The 19,334-nt window shown below is 39.9% G+C and overlaps 1 protein-coding gene across 5 annotated transcripts in view; it reads left to right on the forward strand.

Annotated features, from left to right (window-relative positions):
- The first annotated feature begins 12,233 nt into the window (after positions 1-12,233).
- The window catches only part of B3GNTL1 (UDP-GlcNAc:betaGal beta-1,3-N-acetylglucosaminyltransferase like 1), a 94,521-nt gene continuing 87,420 nt past the window's right edge, over positions 12,234-19,334 (forward strand). For 2 of the 5 annotated variants that reach the window (XM_032751707.3, XM_072937117.1), the window contains exons 1-3: positions 12,234-12,366; positions 15,955-16,071; positions 16,188-16,287. In XM_032751707.3, the coding sequence (XP_032607598.3) occupies positions 12,316-12,366; positions 15,955-16,071; positions 16,188-16,287 (268 nt within the window). In that variant the 5' untranslated portion in view covers positions 12,234-12,315. Of the gene's footprint in view, positions 12,367-15,954; positions 16,072-16,187; positions 16,288-16,984; positions 17,193-19,334 lie in introns of those variants that run through there. The other 3 variants (XM_072937118.1, XM_072937119.1, XM_072937120.1) reach the window with 3 other exon arrangements.

Raw genomic sequence — 19,334 nt, forward strand, 5'->3', positions numbered from 1 at the left:
TTTCCTAAAAGAAGCTGGTGTTAGGGCATGCCTGAAATCCAGCTGCAGGACAGCAGTATTTATGATGAAACCGTGTTAAAGATTGCATTTTTAATAGTGAGGCAGCATTAAAGATGAGTTGTGAGAGGGGGCGGGGAGCAGAGCTGCCCCTGTGCCGTGGACACACACAGGCAGCTCTGACACAAACAGCTCCCCCTGAACTGCAGCTCCTGCTGCACACACATCCAGCTTCCACCTCTGCATGTTTGCATTGGGATCCCAACCTGCTCCCACCCAAATCAATGGATTTTGCTGTAGGCATGAAAGAGAGATATTTTATTGTCAGGTACTTAATTATTGTCAGGTATTTAATTGTCAGATAAACAAAAAAGACTTTGGGAATAAAAAAAAACTGTCATAAGATGCAACAGCAAGGAAAAAAAAAAAAAAGAAAGAAAAAAAAAGAAAAAAAAAGGTAGAGATGCCCAGGCTTGTGATGTGGCCAAACCAGTAGGTGTACCTAGAGTCACACCTATAGGCCCTCTCTGCACAGCACTGTGCAAACAGGGATGGACACTGCAGGCAGGGAGCTTCACTTCCCAAGAATGCGTCAACATTTGAGGCAAATCAGTAGTGTGGCCAATGTGTAATTTCTATTTGTTAACAAAATAATACATTTCCCTTTCTCCTCAAGGCCTCTATTTTGATCTCGCTGGTATGAAGCAGGGTAAGACACAGGAGTAACACCAGCCTTTGAGCAGGGAGGTCAGGTGTGCTGCCCTGCCCTGTCTCCCAGGGCAAAGCCCCTCTGCAGGATGGGGTAACTCAGCCCAGGCATCTCTGCCTCTCCATGCCAGCTGCAGAACAAGACTGCACTCCTGACTACACTTCTCCTCATTTCAACACCTCAGCCAGGTAAATACATCGACTGGAGAAGCTGAGTGAGGCATATTTTTGGCCAAGAGCTCTAAGGTGGAGTAAAGATTAAACCTATACTTTGTGCTAGTGCTAAACCCAGGCTTTGCCCTATTAAGGACCAGTCTCCCAAAGCACACAGCTTGGTTTGGATCAAGGCACAGGCCACAGCAGCATGGTAGCAATGGTTTTGGTGCTTTTCTCTCACCATTTCCCCACTCCCAACACCTCGAGCTGTTAAGCAACCCAACCTGTGCAGACAGGAATTTGCATTTTACTCTTTGCACATCAAACTCAAAAGCAAGGAAGGGAATGATGTCTGGACCCAAGCAGCCTATTGAGAGGATCAAAAAGGTAACACAAAGAACAAAAGATGGCTCAGAAACAGCTCATTCCCACCCCACACAGCAAGGCTGTCTCGGGACTGGGGACCCAGGCAGAGGATTTAGTGTCTAAGCCCAGGGAGCCCTCTGGGGTGCAGGCAGAAACTCCTGCTTGCATGCCTGAGTCTGCAAAAAGCTGAAGCCAAAACCAAAAACCTCTGAAGAGGCCTCAGCATATTGTTGTTTTGGGGATATTCCTGTGCATTTCATCCACAAGAATTAGTGTTTTCTTTTCATTTCACAATAACCTAGGTATTTAAAATGTCTGCCAAGAAGTACTCAGAAAACAGCATTTAGTCTGAGGACTCTTCAAGAGGACCAGTTGTTTATTTCTACCACTTAATAAACATTAATTTCCTGTTTTAGAAAACATAATTTATGCCACTGGTGAAGCTGATATGAATCATGATGCATATCTCTTGGCTGGCTTAATTTTTCATTTTCTTCAGCTCCTCCAGCCTGTCTCCACTCTGCAACCTGTAGGCTCAGTCTGTGCAATCGGTTTTTCAAAAGTATTCAACAATTTCCAGTACATGGAGGGAGAATATGACAGCAGAGGACATAGGTCCAAATCCACTAGCAGTCCCTTCTCTTAATAAAAACAAACCTAAAGAGAATATTTGTAACACTGATCAGAAAACAAGAATATATTTTCCTTTCTGCGTCAGAATTTGGACAAAACTGGTGCAAGTTACACTAAACAAATCCAGCCCCTGCCAGGATAAACAAACATTTCTGCAGTGTTGCTTGCTACATGCCTGTCAGGAAATAGACACTGACATGCATTTTAATGCAACTCTCCTACAAATTGTGAAAAAATAACTGTGCACTGGGTATTCATTGCTAGGTTACCAGAAGGAGAGAGAATATTTTTGCAGACATGATGAAGTAGCAAGGTAAATAATTCCACTTAATAATTTTCAAATTTCACACTTAATTTTCAACAGCAGATCTTTTCAGAGACTAGATCAACCTCAGATCTGATGACAAGAATTTTTTTAGAGCTGACAAGCTCCCATGAGGCAGATTTGGTCCATGGAGCCGTTTTTGCAAGCCAAATTTCACCCTAAATTCAATGACAGTTTTTGTAGGAAAGGGGCAGCGAGGTTTGTCCAGTTGTTACTAACAGCATAAACATTTTCATTCCTTCTTAAATTCAATCACACACTAAATGAGCAATGTCTTACCAAATATTACATTAACAGAGAAAAACTGCAAAGAGCTCTGTGTAGGTACTCGGTCTGTCTGTCTGTCTGTCAGCAGCATTCTGGGAGGAGCAGCACTACCTCTGGTTAAAGCAGATCAGGGATTGTATAACTAATCCATAAATTCTGACATTATTACATATTTGCTTAAGGAAAAACAATGGATCTGAGGATGAAATGCGATCTGTGCTGCTCCACAAGCAGGGTCCTTTGTGCTGCTTTGAGGCAGTATTTGCAGGGCAGATGTATCTGCAGGGGATAAAGGACCCTCCTTCACCTCCTCCCTTCTAGCACCAGAAGCAAGAAAATTCCTCAAAAGAATCCCAAAGCTCAAATGAGACTGTCAATTTTGCAAACTCTGCTGAAAGAGACTCTCATTTATTTCCTTTTTCTTTGGTTCAAAGCATGTGTTGACTATCATGGCTTTATTAGGTGAGATTACACTCTCATTTAGGTGCCAACAAATCTGAGCAGAGATGCTCCCCTGATTAAAATAGTGGACTAAGGGAAAGGAAAATTAGGTTCTCTCTCGAAGTCTTCTCTCAGTACCTTGCATGACCTTCTGAAAATAATTTGTCTATATTATGGTGCTGAATTTAATTGATGAGGAGCACTGAATTGACACAAATTCATGGTACTCTGCCAATTTATTGTTGTGAGATCAGTGACAAAAACAAAACAACATGAAAGTCTGAAGGTGTAGTTAGAGGTCTTGTTGAGATCTAAATGATCTAATAAAACTAACAATAATGACTAGTAAATCAGGAAGTGCTTGTACTCAGAAACACCATCAAGCCAGAATAGAGTCTCATCTTTTTATATGATGCCATGGTCACCCAAACTCTTTTTTTAATGCTTTTAAAAGAAGTCCTTGAGGCAGTACCTAAGTATCAAATCTGGATTTTGTTATCTTGGTCATATATTTGTCTATGTATCTTCCGTTTTCTCATGCAGAATTCTGACTGAAAATCCAATTGAATCTATTCAAGAGTAAAATGACCAATGTAAGTCTTTGAAGGAAAGGGAATCCTCCCTACTGTTGAATCCTGTGCTCCCAAGAAGAACTGGAGGAGAGCTCTTGTAACATGTCAGATTTTCTCGTCCTCTCTCATGCTGACATGTCTGGTGGGGCCTTATATGGACCCAAATGCTTGAATGAATGTGAAAATCTGACAGTCTGTATTTCCCTGACACAAATGGCTTGCACTACCTGGCATGTGACCCAAGCACACTCCTGGAGATCTCATTCATATTTAGATCAGATTCTGGTTTAAAATTATCAGTCATTCAGACTGAAAGAATTATTTTCTTCCATACTGGAAGACATATCTCTTTCCCATTTACAGTCACATTTTTTTTCCATGCAGGATCATTTCAAGGAAAAAAAATAAAAATAAAAAAAGTAGAACTAACCCAAATGGTCGATGATCTATTTATCTCTGGTTCTGTTTCATTTCATGCCTCTCTCACTTCACAGCACTACAACCTTTTTGAATTGCCCTGTGTGATATCCACTCCTCCTTGTTGACCATTGCTCACTCATTCATTGCTTGTTGGATCAGCTGGGCTCTTGCACAATCAAGGCTTTGTTATGTTTTCAGACAGGCTGCAGGTCACAATATTGAAGCAGCACAAGGACTGTTTCCTCTCCTGGTATTCTTCTTCTCTGTTTTTTAGGAAGACACTATCCTAAACACATGAAAAAGAATCTAAAGTAGTTTTGACAATAAATACTACAACAGCTCCCATTTAATTTGCTACACAATGTCTGTTTTTCCCTTTGTCATAAAAAATCGAAATATTCAAAAGTCTGAAGAGTTTTTTAAGTTGATCAACTGAGAAACAAGAATTTCCTTCTTTGAAGAGTGCAGCAGAGCTCAGGTTTATTTAATCAATCAGTGGATGATAGCTGGTGATACACAGTTAGTGGGGACCCTCGAAGAGCTGCTCTCTCCACCAGTTAATTGGCCCAAACAAAATGGAATGGACTTTTCTAACTAATAAGCACTGACAATAATGAACAGCAACTGCAGGGATGGTGGGAAGATAAAGGAATGCACATACCAAGGCTCTGCAACAGGATGAAATGTCAAAGTTCAAGTTTACGTGCATAATAACCACAACGGTCACGTGAGTTGTCAGCTGCATAAATAATCTGAGAACCCAAGATGAGAACACTGACAATCACAACTTTCTACAGTTGGACGTTCTAAAACAGTATGGAACTTCCCATTTGCATACAGAGATATCCCAGTATTTAAATACCTGCAGGGTTTGCTTCTAGGCCAGTGCTCTCAGTGCACTCTCATCCTTGAACTCTGTCTTAACAGGCAGAGCAAAAGCAGTAATGTTAGCAAAAAGGTATTTTTAGTTGTTTTCACTTGAAGTCAAAATGAGGATCTTGACTTCCCAGCTGGTGAAATTAAATTTCTTTCTCTTGTGGTTAAAAAAAAAAAAATATTAAAAATAGTACCTTATCTGGGAAGGGAAAGTTTAGATGGAAGTTAAGTATCTGTGTTCACTGTGGAAAGAATAAGAAGTAGATGAGTAAGGATTTTGTCACAGGGAGGGAGATGCAGACTCTTTTGTGCATGGTGGTTTATTGCAGGCTCTAATGGCATCAGGATGATGTTACCAGGGAGCCTCTAAACAGTGAAATAATTTACTGTCACCTCTTATATCCTGCTAGCACGGCAATGTAGTCTCCACAGATCTCCTAAAACGTTTTTGATAGTCAAATTCTATCTGTAAAGTCACAGATGTCATAACCTTACCTAAAAAAACTCTAAACTTGACACAATTGTCAGTTTATTCACACAAAATTATTGTGATCCTTTGAAAAGATCACTGTGCACATAGATTTGCTCAAGTCCTTTACTTTCAGACCCAGGTCCCACTGCTGGCAGCCCCCACCAGTTCCTAATGCTGCACAAAGCTGCGGCTCCTCCTCAGCTCCCCTGAACCCAGGGAGAAGGAGCAGAGATGAGCAGTCCTGTGAGAATCCTTAAAATTAGAGGGGTTTGGGATAGCTGCAAAAGGCAGGCCTCAGAGACAGCAGAACTGTGTTAGTGCTAAACAGTAACCATAAGATTTGTCAGCAGAAAAGTTATATAGGAAGTAGAAAGTGAAGACAAATAAAACAATGGTCTATGTATTAATGCTTGGCCAAAATAAATCCCTAAGTTATAGAAAAGTATATCTAGTAAGATATTAGGAAGTTCTAAGGTCAATAATGGAGCTCTGTGCATTGTGTTTTAAGGCTTACAAGCAGGTATTGTATTCGAAATAAGCAAGCATTGTTTTAACCAAAGGTACGTGTGCCTATAGTGGTTGGATAGAACTCCTGTCTATATGCTTTTGCTTTTGTGATTAGTCAAAAAGCTTTTAAGTGAGTTATAATACTGAGTTCTTCATCTGCTCCTGGGCACCTGAGCTGCTGGCATCTGCCCATTGCCATAACCATGTGATGAGGCTGATGCTGGAAAATAAACAGCTGGAGAGGAGTTCCTCAGCACTCCCATCCCGCCTGTGATTTGTACATAGACCCCTGGCCAACAATACAGTCCCCAGGGCCTGGTGGAGCCACTGCCTCCCACCCTGCCCCCAGCTGGGCTCAGTGCTCCAACACCAGCATGTCCCCTGAATGTGAAAACTTTTCATTTCATAACCCAGGGTGAGTGTGATGAACTGGCATTTACAGGAAAATGCAGAACAAACTTGGCTTGAAAATTAAACAAAACCGAAACTGAATTAGTCACAATAAACTGTAATTTAAGACCCAGTTTTCTGAGTAGGTTAGTATTTAGATGATATTAAAATATATAATAAGACATAATAAAATGTCTTTTATAGGGCAGTATAAAGATCTAAATAACCTACTGAATTCTGTTTTCAATGAAGACATATTAAGTGAATGTTGCTGTATTCTCTAGAGCTATACAATTCTTGTATCTTTTCTTTAGATGCCTTTGGCTAATTCATAATTCAAAATGTTTCTCATTTCTCTTCCTGTGTGTCATATAAAGATGTGCATCCAATACATTGTCTGTGGATCTCTTATATTATACAAATCCCAGTTCATGTTATGTATACATTCCTTTGGAGGGATATGATTTATTTCTTTAAGCACTTTCCCATCTTAAAATGTCAGATGCTTCCTGTACTTACACACAAAGAAGTTTAAGCTCCCAAAGGTACTGAAGTTCAACAAAATTCTGTCTGTGAATAGTATGAACTTATCAGGGAATCTTTGGGAAATACACACTTCCTCCTACTTTCCTCAGCTCTTCAGAATAACTTGATTTTGCAAGTGTTTAACAGTTCAGTCATCAAGAAGATCAGAGGCATGGTTTTGAAAAACAAAGGACCTAAACTGAATGCTGGAAAGGTGAAAGGCTTGCTCTTCTTCAAGTAGAAGCATTGATTTTCCAGGGTTATCAGTGGTGGCACACAGGAAAATGGGAATTCAAGGCCACCCTTTATCTCTTCCCATTATCTGAATCTTGCTATCTTTTGTAAATAAGAACCTTTTCCCTCCAAATAACTTATTTACTGAGTTTCAGATTGGTTTGTTAACAAAAAACCCAAACTGTATTAACTGAGGTGCTAAGACCATAATCACATGCCTATCACTGGATCCTCCAGGAGGTTTCAAAAGCTAAAAAATAAATTTGCCTCTTTTACTCTATTTTTAAAAAAAATATGTTATTTAGAACCATTCCTTTAGGAAAAGATTACCAAATTAAAGTCTAACTTTGCATAATGTTGCTCAAATATTAAAGCCCTTGGCAAAGAAAAAAACTGTACTAATCTGCTTCTTCTTTGGAAGAACTGTGCTTCTGACTTGTCACTGCCCCACCTCCTGCAGTCTTAATGCCACAAAATTATTCTAAATAAAAAGGTACCCTCAAAAGCCTGAGCTGGAGCAGCGAGGAGAATGGCTTGAGCAGAACAGGGAACCTGCACAATATCACAGGACATGGAAGCACACAGGGGTGGGATGGCTGCTGGTCCAGGAGAGTGTATGTTTGGAGGTGTGGGCTGGTACTGAAATGAATGGGAGCTTTCTATTTCACCCACAAAGCTACCCAAGTCCAGTACTCCAGCTAACAGAATATTTGTGGTATTTACCGCCTCATCAAAACAACCACTGCCTTCTTCAGGTTGACTCATTTGAAAAGAAGAAAGAAAAAACAAGCAACATCCTTTCTAAGGACAGCTAATGTTTCAGAGAAAGAAATGTATCACACAACATTTCTTCTCTAAGGAGCAGCAGCATTTTTCAGTGAGGTTACCCAAACTCAATATGTCTAAATTGTAAGAGCAATTAGGCCTGTAATTTCAGCTGAGCATTTGAAGTCTTGAGTACACAGGGAAATTGGCCCAAATAACTATTAGGTACTAGTCCCTGCTAGTAATAAATGCTCTGAAGGCCAAAGGAAGGCATTAGCAGCCCTTATGCAACTCCCTTCACAGGGTATACACATGTAGCTAATTGGAAACCAGTAAACAATCCTGGCATTGAAGCACAAAGCAGATAATCTCACTCACACTACTTCAGTAATTTTCTTCTCATGTGGCTGACTGGAATAAAACTGCTAAAATACTGTTTCCCTCATGCAGAAAAAGATCTAGGGGATATAATAGATCACAAGCTGATTAGGAGTTAACAGTGTCAAGGCATTGTGGAAAAGGCAAACACTGCACTAAGCTGTGCAAACAGGAGTATGGCTTGCAAGACATGAGAAGTAATCCTGCTCTGGTCCAGCCCCAGCAGGAGCACCAGGACTGGTGCTGGGGCTTATTCTCCAGCAGAGATGCAAAGTGCCCAGAGAGCATCCAGAACAGAGCCAGGGGAATAAACAAAGGTCTAAAACATCACTGATCCACTCAGATGTCTATAACCTCAACAAGTGCATGGAATGGGAGGGAAATTCAACAAATTTGCAAATTCGCAAAATCATAACTTCATAAAGGACGTGCAGGTTGGGAAGGACTAAAGGATTTATGATGGAATTTGCAATCTCCTCGGGCAAAGAAAGGGTTAACATAGGCATTAGCAAGAAAGCAGCTGAGAAGGCACACAGCTGCAGGGGATAAAGGCACTGGGAGAGGGCTATCAGGGGACCCCTGGAGGAGGGGGCAGAGCAGCCTCTTAGGGTGGAGATGCAGGCTGAAGGGATGGGGGCCTGTGTCCTTTCTAAGAGACTCTACTCTTATCTTTGGGCAGGTTACTGGCCTTCTTGTTACTATTTAGTCAGGGAGTTTGATTATAAAATCTTTTTTTAGGTCTGCAAGAAAGCAGGGGAGGGTGGTAAGGGTCTTGTTTCATTTTTTTCTTTTTAATAGCCCTGCAAAACTTTTCACATCTGGTCTAAAATGCAGATAAAGTACCAAATCTACTAAGGTAGGAGCAAAGTGGGATTATTCTTGCCTAAGGTAAAATATTAAGATGCTGTTACTAAGAGGATTCTAAGTGTGGAGCTGAACACTATGGAGGGAAAGAGAGAGAGCAAAAGGCATCTGTATAAAAGGGATAAGTTATGCTATAGGCTCAGCTTCAACAGCTCCAAAACTGGGGAGATCACAGAAGTCTGCATCTTTTAGCCAGAGGGAAAAGATCTTAGCCAGTCAAATTTCATCAGGCTTAGAAAATGCTGCAATATCTAAGCTGGCTATTAAGAAATTCTTTCTATGGGCAGAGAGAGCAAGGACTGCAGTAAAGTGGCTGAGGATGTTATGAAGCCCCATAGACCAGTAGGTGTTTGTGAGTTGATCCTGTCTCAGGCTGCCAGGACTAGATGAGCTTCTCAAGTCCCCTTCTGCTGCTTTGTACTGTAATGAGAAATATTGCCCCTCTCTTCTCTTGCCACTCAACCGTGACATTTTATGAAAATAACAGAGCATTTTTGGAAGCTCAAAGCATTCTTTGAATAGAAGTGGTTTCAAAACTTGCTCTGAGCTGAATTTTTTACCTACTCCATTGAATGATCCTGTCGACACAATGTGTTCTGGAAATACTTCAGTACTAGAGCTTGGAACTTCAGCAACAAATATGTTAAAAGAACACTCTATACTCACTCATTCTGTCTTTCCAATAAAGATACAACCAAATTAAGTTGCTCACCTGCTCCACAACACAAGAGATTTGTTTGTACAGATGCATTTTTACCACCCCACTTATTATTTCAGCTTTTCAAATTAATCCAAGGCTACTTGGCCTCAATAACCCTACTGATAGCCTACACAAGCAATCTTGCTTTATCTTCTTTTAAACTCCAGTGAAATCAGCTGGGATCTGCCCTCACAAGTCAATATGTCCATGTTGTACATACTGTGAGTCTGTGTCATTTTAGAAATGACAGTTATATGTAAAAAAAACTGAGAACTGACTTTCTAGATATTATGTTTTTCCATTAAGATGAGGAAAATTTCTATTTGATAGTTAAAACATCCAGAAATTGCAAATCTTAGGTTCACAGTAATACTCCTCAAAAGATTATTTTGTCAGAAATAAAAGCTAAACATTAATTTGATGGGAAATGTCTGAGTTTGCAATGCTTTAATCTATGAGTACTGTTTTGTGAGCTGCCCCCCACCACTGTGAAAAATCTTTAACACAGAGCAATTGGAAGTAGGACTAGGACCAACTCATCTTTGCTTGCTTCTTAATGAGTTTGTTGTGACAGTGTTGGGAGATCTCTTCCCATTCTGCCCCACGTGAAAATGGGATGGGCAGTGAATGGGATGGCCCTGACAATCCCACTGAATAGGTTCCACATGCTTCTGGGCCTTTGAATGTCTTTCCAAACCCACCCCAAACAAAAATCACATTCTAAGCAGAAGTTTTTATTTAATTACTCCCTGTGGTCAGCTACATAATATAACTTAGAAAACATTTCTGGTGGGTTTGACTGGTTCTGTATTTTCCACAGGGAAGGCAGCAAGGGCTTTGTCTGCATTTTGCTTCACTTAATGAGGCGCTGTCCCTGACTAGGACTTTTGTTTGGTTTAGGGTGAGTAAAGCAATACTCTGCTACACTTTCCTAGATAAAGCAAGGCACGCAGGCAACATAACAGTGCCAGCAGCCTTTGTCGCCAGAAACAGGAATGATCATATTTAACAGTGCTGTTCATGGAGAGATTAAACTCAGGCTGGATGGTGAGAAGCTGTGCAGATAATTTGAAATAGATTCCAAGGGTGAATTACTGCTTGGCTGTTCTCCTCACCTCAGTTCTCAGATTCGTGTGCCAACCAACATTTTAAGATAACTCGTCTCTGTTTGCTCCTTGAATTGTCTGGCTGTTTAACAGGCTCTTCAAATAAACAAGGGATAATCTCAGGATTTTGCTTAACAAAGATTGCTTTGTGCAAATTTTAAAAATTCTGAATAGGTTGTTGTACAGGGCCTGGTGCTGCAATCCCTTTTAGCTGTGAATACTTTCAAGGGAGTAAATGGTTGCACAACCATGATTTCAGTTAATAAATGATCAATAATACTTTCCAGTATATTTTGAAATGCCCTTCAGTGCCTGAAGGGGCCTACAAGGAAGTTGGAGAGGAACTCTTTGTCAGGAACTGCCGTGACAGGACAAGGAGTAATGAGTACAAGTTGAAAGAGGGGAAATTCAGGTTAGATATCAGGAACAAATATTTTCCTGTCAGGATGGTGAGGCCCTGGCACAGGTACCCAGAGAAGCTGTGGCTGTCCCATCCATAGAAGTGTCCAAGGCCAGGCTGGACAGGGCTTGGAGCAGCCTGGGACGGTGGAAGGTGTCCCTGCCCATGGCAGGGGGTGGCACTGGATGGGCTTTAAGGTCCCTTTCATTCCAACCCCTTAACATTCCATGATTCTATGAAAATGGCACCATTACCACCAGCAATTTTTCCTTTTTAGAGGTAATTAGAAGCTTTTTTATTTAAAAAGCACTGAACACAGTAGTTCAGACCAAGAAAAGCACAGACTGAAGAGATTAGAGAACACTGGCATTACCATTATCATTCTCCAGGAATATGTACGATAATCAACTCCAAAGCGAAAAATTTGTTTCAATTTCCACAAATTTCAATTCAAGCATACCACTAGCTGTCACCATACCTCAGTGTGGGAAATAACTTTGAAAAAGTATTGTAACACTGAAAATTTACAAGTTTGAGCTTAGAGACCAGGCGGGGAAGTGCAGTCAGCATCAATTGAGGAATCAGTGTGAGAGGGAAGATGTGTGCTAATGTTTTAAGAAACAATTCGATAAGTCAGGGTATGGATGTTAAGGTCTTTGAAATGGATTTTAATGTCTCTATTAACAAGCAGCAGATTTGTGCAGAGCTCACACAACTTGGCTGCTGAAAATGACAAGGGTCGGCAGGAGCCTGGACTTCTAAACTTTGTGAAAATGACAAGTTTCAGTGGGGGAACACGTGGCAGGCGCTTCGGGAAGGCTGTACCTTCCTAATACCTCAGCACTGGGAAAAGAAGAGGGCAACGAGCGGCCGGGAGTTTGGGATAAAAGGGAGAGAGACAAAACCCCGCGGGCGTGTGGCCTCTGCCTTTATTCGAATAAAGTTGCAGGACTCCTCTGTGTCATTTGCGGACACTGGTTTTTCACAGTGTGATTTTCCGTAAGACTGTCTCCACAGCCGAGGCCGGGGCTGGAAGTCCCCTCATGAGCCGGGGCCGGGACCGGGGCCGGGGGTGCCCTCATGAGCCGGGGCCGCGGTGCCCTCACGGGCCGGGGCCGGGGCTCGGCAGCCGCCGCCAGCGGAGCCTCTTCCGGCCGCTCCCGCCTCCGTCTCTGTGGTTGTTCCTCCCGCTCCTCCCTGCGGGGCGGCGGCGATGGCGGAGCCGGGGAGAGCCGGCGGGAGCCCCGAGCCCCCCGTGCAGGTGGTACGTGGCAGGCGGGGCCGGGCCGGGGTGCCCCGGGCCCGGGGAGGACTCGGCAGCTCGGGCGGGGCCGGGGCTGGCCCGGGAGGGCTCCCCGGAGGGCTCGGTGCCGGCGGGTTCTGCAGAGCGGCGGCCCCGGCGCGTTCGGGTACACGCGGTTGGCAAGGAAAGTCGTAAAATCTTCCTACAACGCTTCCTGCTTCTGTAACTTCCCGTACTTATATACATATATATACACGTACATACATATGTCTATATACATACATATATGTATGTATATATGTGTATATATGTGTGTGTATATGTGTATATATATATATGTATAAACATATACATATATATACGCATATAGCTATGTATATATATGTATATACATGTACACAGATATGCATACACATACACATACACATACACACACACACACATATACTTATACATATACATATACATATACATATACATATACATATACATATACATATACATATACATATACATATACATATACATAGTGTGTGTATATGTGTAGTGTGTATATATATTATATAAATACATTTTTTTAAATAGATGTGCACTTATGTATAAATGAAACACGTAGCTAAATATACAACATCTATATCTATGCCTATATAGCTATATAAATAGAAATATAAAAATACAGAAGTGTATATAATACTTGTCTAGAATGTGTGGAGCTCAGGGGAAACCAGGTACTGTCACAATGCTCAAGTCCAGCTTTGATTCACAGCTCTTTTTTAAGAGTCATGTTTGGCTCATAGGCCATGAAACTCCGCTCTGTTGGATGCTGCTGTAAATCAGCCTCACATAGCAAAATGGTAATTCTGACTCAGATCACACAGATTGGCACTCAGAGGATTTGTAATTCCAAAAGCACATTAGTTGTTTGTAATTTATGTCACAAATACTCAAAATTTAGGAGTCCTTTACATTCTCTATAGTTCACTGTTTTGGTAGCAGTCTTCAAATACAATAAGGGCTGCTGTGAGGAGAACTAGAATAATCATCTCTGCTGGGAATGGGAAGTAGGAGTTGGCATGAACTGTAGGAAAATGACACTGGAAAAACCATTCTAGGTTTCCTTATGCCTGTTTTTAGTGAGTACCTTAGTGAGGTTGGTATTTGACCCTGGAGAGAGGGTTTGTCAGCAATGCCAGAGCTGTGGTTGATCTTGTTTTGGGACAGGAGAAGCAGACACAGTCTCTGGAGGTTACTACCAGCTGGTATTTTTGCTATGAGACTGCACCTGTAAGTGAAATAGTGCCCTGGATCATGTTTTTCCATTCTTTAAATGGTCCAAGGAGATTGAATTATTCTGATATGGTCACACGACATTAAAAGCCAATTTATGACTGTCTAGTTGCAACTCTTAAGCCAGGGTACAAATCTGGTAATGAACGAGGGACAAATGAAAGTCTAGATTGTTGATTTATCCTCAAACTAAAACTAAACACAGAAAACCAGTGAGCTGAGCAAGAATGGTGGAACCTAAGAAAACTCTAGTACATAACATCAGCAATACTCTGAAGTGTTAATCCTATTGCTAAGTACAGTTATTTGTATGGATTTGTTAATTTTTCAGGTTTTACACAGAAGTATCATCAGCACTTCAGCTCTGGGCCTTAGTTTGGCAGGTGTCCAGTTCTCTGTGGTGGTCGTGGTTCTGTAAAAGTAGAATTTGCTCACAGTAATGTGTTAAGGAGCATGTTAATATATTATAAGCAGTTCAATTCAGAGCGCCTCAGTGCCATCAGGTATTTATGTGTTGTTTTATATGTGCTGCCCTTAAAGTACATTTTTCTGCTTTCAGTTCAAACTAAACAGGGAGGTCAAACATCACCTTGCTATTTTGCACTGCTGCCCTGACTTAAAACAGGAGTACACCACGGAAAAAAGGCAAAGAAGTTCCAGTTTTCAAACCAATGGCAAGATAGTTGGTGATGGCTTAGTCAAATTTTTACTAAGTGAATCAGAATACAAATTGAAAAATAACTGATTTTTCTGGATGTGCAAAACTGCATCAGTTTATATTGTAATTGGAAGGATTGTGGAACTCTTATTTCCTGAATGAATATCTTAGATTGATTGGTATCAATGTGTAGGGTCATATTTTAATTGCCATGTCCACATAAAGAATATTAAAATCTTGAGTATATTACTTCAGAATCTCAGATTTTTGCTTTTTTTCTTTAGTCTCAAAGTACTAATCTGAGACACTTCTGAAATAATCTTTTTTGTCTATATGTTGTAATTATTGGGTAATCAGTTTCACTTTTCATTTGTTTCTCCCTATTTTATTTATCTCTCTAAAACACAAATCAAAAGCCTACTTTGCTTAAAAGTTTAGAGATGTTCCATCATCCTGTCAAAAATCAGAAAGTTCATTCATTTTAGATGTTTGCTATTTTATTTGGCTGTGAAATGTTAATCATTGTACCCTACACAGGACTGGGTTGTACTGTGTGTACATCCTTCAGTGTCCAAAAATCTGCTTTCTGATGTGTGCACCTGTATTTGCACGGTGCACATGTGTTCACATGGCACTAAACAGTGAATAATTCCATTTCAGAGTCCCAGTGTTTTGTTTCTTGGGATTCTCTCCTGCTCACAATAGGAACAAATCCTCTCTTTCTTCCAACCATGCGTTTGTGGTTACCCCACATAATGAGGAGTTTAAATTGTGTTTCTAGGGACTTCTTGAAATGTCCCATGAGACTCTTTAGGAGTTTCTTAGGCCATTAAGTTCCCCATCTCTATGTGATTTCAGCAGGTACAGACTTGGCTCTCTCTTTTCAGACACAGCCAGTGTTCCACGAGGCTGATTTCTCAGGCCTTTGCATGTTGTGAAGGAAATGTGTTCTCTTCTGAAACACTGAAAGAATTTTGGGGTAATTTTTTAGGGATAATTAGCTCAGTGATGAGTAACTAAACTTGAACAGATAAAGCCTTCCTCTCTGGTTTCTAACCAATTTTCAAATCTTTCAGGTATGTTTTGCTGCTGTGTGTGCACCTCTGAAGCAAGGGGCTGTAGGAGGAAAGGCTGCAGCAGGGGTGGCAGAGTATGGAATTACCTCACTGATCAACTTCCACTGTGCTTTAGAGCAGTTGTAGGTGGAATAATTTTTAAAAACTTGGCTGCAGCCCGAGGGTCCAGCTGCATATATGAGCATCTTCAATTAGGCTTGAAGAGAAATTGATGAGTAAGGTGTTTTAATGGAGGACAAAAGTGAGGAGTGTCTTAAGAAATGCAGGAATACAAGAAGCAGGTTAGGGTGGTGTTACAGATGTTTCATTTGTGGGTTTGCTTCAGTGGTCTCTCTTGTTTCCTTGGGCTTCCACCAAATACCATCTTGTGGAACTTAATTTCAAAAGAAGCTTGATAGAGAAGAAAGCAACTAATATACTTGTAATGAAAATAAGGTTCTTCGCCAACTTTTATATTTTTAAGATGCATTTCTAGGTGAAAGTTAGTTTCAGAAGGATATGCTGCTTCTCCTTTCTACTAAATATACACTAAGTAAACAAAAATATGCTTCCTGACATGCATGTGGATGTCTGTTTGTTTTCTTGTAGTCTATCATTTTGCCTGTTCACAACAGTGAATGCTGGTTAGATGAATGCCTAAAGTCAGTTTGGGAACAAGATTTTAAAGGAACCATGGAGCTGTCAATTTTTAATGATGCCAGTAAGGTGCGTTCCAGACCTTCTTTAAATACTGTCCAAGTAAATATTGTCTCTAACAAGAATTTTTGGTTCACTTCAATACACAAATTAAAATAGCTGCATCTATGTCATTATTTTTCTAGGATGGTTCAGCTGAAATAATTGAAAAATGGAAGATCAAGTTGGAAGAAGCTGGTATTTCAGTAATCATTGGAACCAACAATTCTTCTCAGCCTCGAGGTGGTATGTAGCTTAATTTTGTGAGAGTTTGGTTCTTATTGCAAGCACCTTCTGATTTTTAGTTTGAAAAGTGTCTTTGTAGCCATTTCCACTGCAATAGAAAAAACCCACATTGTTTTCTAGAGCTCTGTTTGAAAACTCATTCCAATTTGAATTTGGCCCTGTTGCTTTGAGCTCTGTAGAATTTGTTTATATCAAGAAAAGAAGAACTTGGCTTAGCACTTGTGTGCTCTACTCTGCAAAAGCAAAAGAATTTTGTTTAATTGTAGTATACACAATGTTGTTAATGCTTACAATTTTACTGTGGCTTTCTGATATCTGTTTTATCTTCAGGAGATTGGGTTCTAAGAAAAAACACATTAAAAATTCCTTGCATAAAGATTTTAAAAGTAAATGCATATCTTTCAGTCCAGTAAAATAGACTCTGAAGTAGAAAATAAATACCTTTTTGATATTACTTCAATGATCAAATCAAACCAGAGGTTTCAGAAGTTTTGATGTGAGCTAAAAGCTCTCACTAAAGTCCAAAGTATTCACTCAAAGGGCTAAACCAATATGTTTGGTGAGCTGTCAGACAGGTGTATGATGGGATTCCCTGTTCATTTACATGCTAATATGAATTATCTCCAACTGCAGGAGATTACAAACAAATCTCTTTAACATAATTTTCTTTTGCTTGCTTTGGTTGGTTTATGTTTAGGGGGTTTTAGCACAAAATCTTTGTAAAGTGTGAAATAAAAATAAAAGGCAGTTGGAGAAGCTGTTGTAGAGTGACAGTAAAGTTGGAAGACCACGTCTGTGTTCTGAGGAAGAGCAGCAGGACAAAGGAAGAACAGTGTGCTCACATTTTGTACTGGAGCTGTGTAACCAATGTTTCAGTCATTCTGGACTTTTTAATGAGTAGACAGGTAGGAATTGTTAAATCATTGGTTCCAAATCTGTGTCTTTGAAGTTGTCTCTTAAATGTCACACTTTGGAAACACTGTAACACAAAATTTGGACAGTTTCTGTTTTTTCACTACACATCCTGTTTGAAGTGTAAAGAAACTCTGGCTTATTACAATCTCTCAAGATGATCTTCTTAGGCAAAAGCCCACTTCTGTTTCAGAAAGTTTTCTTTTCATCCCCTGTTGAAACATGCAAATAAATTGGGAGTTTGTGCCCTGAATTCATCTGCAACCTGGCAGAGGCCCCTGGCTTTATTTACTGTCATTTCTCCTGACTGTAGGCTTTACATCTGTTTTTAAATAGTTGTCAGACATAGCAATACTGAAGTAACACAGCATAACCCTTACTATAAATATTTTTAGTATTTTAATACCTTTAGCATGAACTGGTGTTGTTTTGACAGTGCAGCTTGTAATATTAGAACTATTGGGCTGGTAATGACAAAAGGCAGACAAGCTTTTCGGAGGGAAGTTTTCTCTTTTGGGCAACTGATACAGCTGGAGTTGAGCAATGTCAAGAATTACTCATAATCCTGTAATTTTTTCTTCTTTTTCTCCCCTCTGCTATTGTATGATCAGTCTCTTTTTAAAACTGACTTCTTTTAATAGTTGATGATCAAGAAACTAAGTAGGTTTCAATTTCTTAAGTCAAAGAATAATCTCAGAGGTTGTTCATTCTGATACTTAAGATAGTTAGTAATATTTCTGCTAATACCATCGTGTTGTGTAACATGTTTTCCATTTTTATAAACATTTGCTATGTCTAAAGTCTTGTTCCTACTGGAGTGTTGTATCAATTGTGTATAAACTAGGTTTTAGTTTGCCAGAACACACAAGCAGGATGGGTTTTTGTTACATTTTAGAATTCTGACGTCTGTTCACCTTTGCACTTCAGGAAACTGAACCTAAAACTGAGTTCCAGTTGTGAATTCCATTGTGCCAGTAGGGATATGTCAGATTATTTTATGGTTTAGCATGCATTTGTCAATGTTGGGACAGCTGGAGACTGAACAGATCTTTAATAAATTGGGGGTGGGAGGGGCTGTGCACTATTTAAATGTATAATTTGAATAATAGTGTGAAATGCACAGTTCTGCTAAAAAACAAACCCAGGTTTATCCATGTGGGAGACACTCTCAGGCCACCATTAAAACAAGGACATCTTTACTTCATGGTTGTTAAATTTTAGAAGCAGGTTACTTGAAATCCATAGTATTTGTTTGCTTTTGGTGATTTACTTTCATTTTGTTAAGGACTAGGTACAACTGGAAGGAGTCTTGCCTTTAAAAGAAGATGCTTTGGTACAGAAACAATGTACTAGTCAGGCTTCACATCTTCAACTATTTACACAAGATTAGGATTTATTTCTGATTCTTTTCTAACATGTAAAAGAAAGGGGGGGAACCTTGGAAAAAAGAAAGGGTCACTTGCCTAAAAAAAGGAAACCTTTTTCTTTCCAAGAGTAAGGAATGTTAATATCTCACTGAGGCTTAAGTTTTTACGGCTGTAACCATGGGAACAGGCTCTTTTCACCAAGTAAGCAGGCCTTACAAAACTCAGAGACCTGGCACAAACATTTCATTTTGTTCAGTAGAGTAATATTAAAGAAATTTTTTTTACTCATGCCAAACACAGAATTTGTTGTGGTGAAAGAATTTTAATACCTAGTTTCTTCTATGGGGAGTTATATTTACCTTCTTAATAATTTAAAAAGTATGTGTATTTTCTTCTCTTTCTTTCCTCTAAAAGCTATCTAGTATATGAAACACTTCAGGATGTTTCTGTCTTAAACACAGCAAGAAATATTTTCCAGCTCTTTCTCATAGCAAATACTAGATATTTCATGATTTTATTTAAAGTAGTTTATTTGAAAATGAGATTTGAAATACTTCAGAAAGCTCATAGAGTAATATAATTGCCACCTTCTAGTTGCCTTGAAGCCTCCTTCACTCTTTTCTTATATTTTTGATTCCTTGTAATTCATTATTATCCACTGAAGGTTGTTGAAATATTTGGGTATGTTAATGACAGCCCTGAAATATAAGTCCAGGCCACTTTACAGCTGCTGTGGCTTCTGATAGTACTGGTGTGTTTAAAGTTTTC

Source organism: Taeniopygia guttata, chromosome 18 (genome assembly GCF_048771995.1).
Source record: "Taeniopygia guttata chromosome 18, bTaeGut7.mat, whole genome shotgun sequence".
In the NCBI taxonomy this organism is placed as follows: domain Eukaryota; kingdom Metazoa; phylum Chordata; class Aves; order Passeriformes; family Estrildidae; genus Taeniopygia; species Taeniopygia guttata.